Source organism: Microtus ochrogaster, unplaced genomic scaffold, assembly GCF_000317375.1.
Source record: "Microtus ochrogaster isolate Prairie Vole_2 unplaced genomic scaffold, MicOch1.0 UNK4, whole genome shotgun sequence".
Lineage (NCBI taxonomy): Eukaryota > Metazoa > Chordata > Mammalia > Rodentia > Cricetidae > Microtus > Microtus ochrogaster.
In genome coordinates, this window is record NW_004949102.1 from 16235774 (window position 1) to 16240078 (window position 4305).

Consider the following 4305-nt stretch of genomic DNA (forward strand, 5'->3'; position numbering starts at 1 on the left):
GTCACCGTGGCCCACTGTCTCTAGTGCAGGAGCTGTGTCACTGTGGCCCACTGTCTCTAGTGCGACAGCTGTGTCATCGTGGCCCACTGTCTCTAGTGTAGGAGCTGTGTCACCGTGGCCCACTGTCTCTAGTGTAGGAGTTGTGTCATTGTGGCCCACTGTCTCTAATCTCATAGGCACTGATTCACTGGGCACAGCAGAAAATCTATGGTGTCTGAGAAGTAGACAGAGACAGGACGATCTTGGCCTGAGGTCTGACTTTCCTATTCAAGTCTCTTGAGTTGTTGCAGGAGGCTGTGATGGGTCCTGGCATGTGACATCTTGATGGCTAGAAGGCCTGAGCCTTCTCAAAAGAAGATGCCATGGACTGAAGCTGAGATCACTAGCCCTTTTTGGCTAAATGGGTGACAAAATATTAAAAAAAAAAAAAAAGGAAACAGACTGTCTCGGATCAGCACATCTCTTTCTGACATAAAAATTAGTTTTTGGCAGTTGCACACATCTGTATAATCACAACACTCAGGAAGCTGGTGCAGGAGAATTACAGTTTGAGGCCAGCCAGGGCGACAAAGAGAGAACCCCCTCTCCATCTCAAACAAACAAACAGAGGCTGTGGAGATGGATCTTTGGGTAAACAGCTGGGCAGATGTGACAGCACACCTGGAATCCCAGCACTCAGGCGGCAGTGACGAGATTTCCTGGGCAAGCCGGTGAGCCAGAGGAGCAAAGCTCCAGATTCAGTAAGATTCACTCACTAAAGTGGAAAATGACTGAAGACGCCCGCTGTCACCTTTACACGCACATGTGCAGTGCACACACGCACCCACACACACGAGAGCATACATGACTACTCCACACACACCCACATAATTTCTTTTTGAGTTGCTGCCACATTCCTTGGGCTGTATATGGTTATATAATACATAAAAATCATTTTGGATTCACAGACCGCAGCATCTGCTCCGGCTGCACACACATCTGCTCATTTCTAAGGAGACTTTTGTCCAATTGTCCCTCCCTTTCCACTGGGACCAGACAGGAGTTAATTAAACAAACATCCCAAAGATGGCGCAGAGCTTTCTGAGGCTAGCAGGGGAGTTCAGCACAGAGGGGCTGCCTCAGCTACTTCTAATTTTCCAGATGCAGCCCAGATGTGGCAGATGCTCAATGAATAGCTGATGAGCTAAGTGGAGGAAGTGGCAAAGTCTGCAGCTGTCCCTCAGAACACGGGCACAGACCAGACACCCAGATGTGAGAACAGAATAATAGACAGAATACAGGGCCGCAGTGATGTTGCATGGGCTCTAACAGCATGTAAGGTCAGGGCATTGGCCAGTGCACAGTGCTATCCAGGACAACAACATCTGGACAGAAAACTGACTGGCATCACTACCACCCTAGTTTGGCTGTTGTAGTAGCACACATCTGTATAATCACAACACTCAGGAAGCTGGTGCAGGAGAATTACAGTTTGAGGCCAGCCAGGGCATGTGGTAGCACAGACTCCAGGTTTGCCCAACCTAGCAGGGACAGGAAAGGCCACTCAGCCTTCATTTTCTGGTACGAGGGAGGAGTTGCCTGCTCAGAACACAGCTGACCAGGGCAGGTGTCTGTCACTGTTCTAAGAGCAGTGACTCCCTGCATGAAGTGGAGAGCTGGGTAGGATGTGAGAGGTGGCACGGGTACAACTGCTTCTCTTTCTTCTTCTTGTGTATGCGCGTGTGTGGGCTCACATGCACACACGTACACACACGCAGGGAGGCCAGAGGTCAACCTCTGGCGCTGTTCCTTAGGCGCCACTCACCTATTTTTTCCCGTATTTCCTTTCTTCCCTTCTTCCTCCCTCCCTCCTTTCCTCCCTCCCTTCCCCCCTCCCTTCCTCTCTCCCTCCCTTCCTCCCTCTCTCCCTCCTTCCTTCCTTTGTAGACAGGGCCTCTCACTGGCCTAGAACTCTCGAGTCCAGGCAGCCAATGGTCTCTCTCCAGCACTGGGATTATAATATTATAATTTCCCTACACTCGCTTTTATACATTAAGAGTTCCGGGGGTTGAACTCAGTTCTTCATTCTTTCATGACAAGCATTGTATAGACTAAGCTATATACACCCCAACCCCTTTCAGGGAGACAGAGTCTCATGTATTCCAGGTTGGCCTTGAACTCATTACATAGATGAAGATGACCCTGAACTTCTGATCTTCTTGCCTCAGCCTCCCAAATGCTGAGATTATAGATGTGAGCCATTTTACCTAGTTCCTTCCCTGGTACTGGGGACTGACCCAGGGCCTTGTGTGCATTCTGCCCCTGATATATGTCCTTAGCCCTTACTTTTTCTAAGTCAGTCTGGTCAGCCTAGGAAAAGAACTGTCTAAATGCTAGACACATACATAGTCCAATGAGAACACAAACACGTTTCCAAGGTGAGCAGAAACTGCTGACTATTGGTTATCATGCATTTCTCATGACAACAGTCTTCTCCACGTGAAAGCTGGTTGGTTCAGGCAACACTGAGGCAGCTCACATGGGCCTGTAAGCCTCACCTTAACAACAGGTAAAGTCCCTGAGTCTTCTAAAGTCAGTGGCTGGAAGTGTCTCTGTCCGACACCAGGTGTAGACAGCACACCCTGTGAAGACACACACACACACACACACACACACACACACACACACACACACACACACACACACACCCCACACGCTCGCCCAGCAAACACTGACCCTGCCATGGGCCTAAGGAGTACTGCTGCATCCCTCAGCTGGAAACAAACCCTGACAATGGAATTTGTGTGACACCTGCAGTTTAGGTTTACTCTTCCTTTATTTCCTTTCCTCAACAACAAACGCCCTAAAGTGTTCAACAGGATCAGGGAATCTTGGAGTCTTGACCTCTGGGTACTCAGATACCAAAATACCACTGAGGGTGTCTGCTTATGCACTGATTCTATACATGTGCAAATAAATGTGAGCTTACAAATCCATATATTCTTTAAGTTAAATAGTCACAAGGTCTGGAGAGACTGCCCAGTGACTGGGAGCTCTTATAGAGGACCTGAGTCAGTTCTGAGCACCCACATGGTGGCTCACAACCACCTGTTACTCCAGTTCCAGGGAATCCGGTGCCCTCTTGTGGTCTCCAAGTGCTTCTGCACACATGTGATACACATAAACTCACATACATATAAATAAAAAATAAATAAGTACTTTTTTTTTTTTATAAGACAGGGTCTGGACGCCTGGAATTTACTATGTAGACCAGGTTGTCCTCAAACTCCCAAACGTTTGCCTGCCTCTGCCTCCTGAGGACTGGGAACAAAAGTGTGTGCCACCACACCAGGCAAATAAAGAAGCCTTTAAAAACGGTACACAGATGGTAGTAGACTATACAGACCAGCTCTCCACGCTGCCTTTCTCCCCACATCTCATCAAAATGCCCTTATTTACTTGTTTGTTTACGGCAATGGTTTTCTTTTCTTAGTTGGGCTACTCTGGAAATATCAACCAGGCTGGCACTGAACTCTGAGCAGCAATTCTCCTGCCTCTGGCTCCAAGAGGTTGGGACTGTAGGTGTGGCTCAGGGTAGTTAAATGCATTGATTTTAGTGACTGACTTAGGAGAGAGCCCTGAACTAGAGACTCAAAGGTATCTCAGGGAGCTCTGCAGAGAGGATGGTTGAAGAGGATGGTTGCGGGAGACCGGCCAGGCGACTGCCCGAGGTACCTTGGTGGAAGTGTCCGGGATGGGAGAGGTGGGAGGTCCAGGGAAAGTCAAGACACACTTCTTGCCCAGGCAGCGGCCGTGTAGCTCCATGTCCTCATACGGATTTTCCTTCATAGGTGGATCTACGAGCAACAGCAAAATGAGTCGGGAATGTTAGAACTTTGTCTTTCCTCTCTTTTTAAAAGATGTATTTTATGCAAATGGCATTTTTCCTGCACGCACTATCCATGCACCCTGTGTGTGGCTGATGCCTGAGAAGGCCAGAAGAGAGTGTCAGATCCTCTGGAACTGGAGTTACATATGGTTGTGAGCCTCCATGTGGGCACTGGGGACTGAACCAGGGTCCCTGCAATAGCTGCCAGTGCTATTAAGTGTTGTGCCATCTCTCAAGGCCCTGAACTTGTCCCTTTTTTTCTCTCCTGGTTTCTTGAAACAGGTTTTCTCTGTAAAACAGCTGTCCAGGAATTCATTCTGTAGACCAGGCTGGCCACGCACCTGCCTTTGTCTCCCGAGTGCTGAGATTAAAGGCATGTGCCACCACTGTCCACTGAAAAACTATTTACTTATCATTTTTATTTTATGTGCATTGGT

General features: G+C 48.4%; 1 protein-coding gene across 3 annotated transcripts in view; it reads right to left on the reverse strand.

The window, feature by feature from the left end:
* Dennd2a (DENN domain containing 2A) overlaps window positions 1–4305 on the reverse strand; it is a 101121-nt gene that overhangs the window by 39870 nt on the left and 56946 nt on the right. For all 3 annotated transcript variants that reach the window (XM_005365856.2, XM_013353276.2, XM_026788567.1), the window contains one exon: window positions 3715–3836. In XM_005365856.2, the coding sequence (XP_005365913.1) occupies window positions 3715–3836 (122 nt within the window). The remainder of the gene's footprint in view (window positions 1–3714; window positions 3837–4305) is intronic.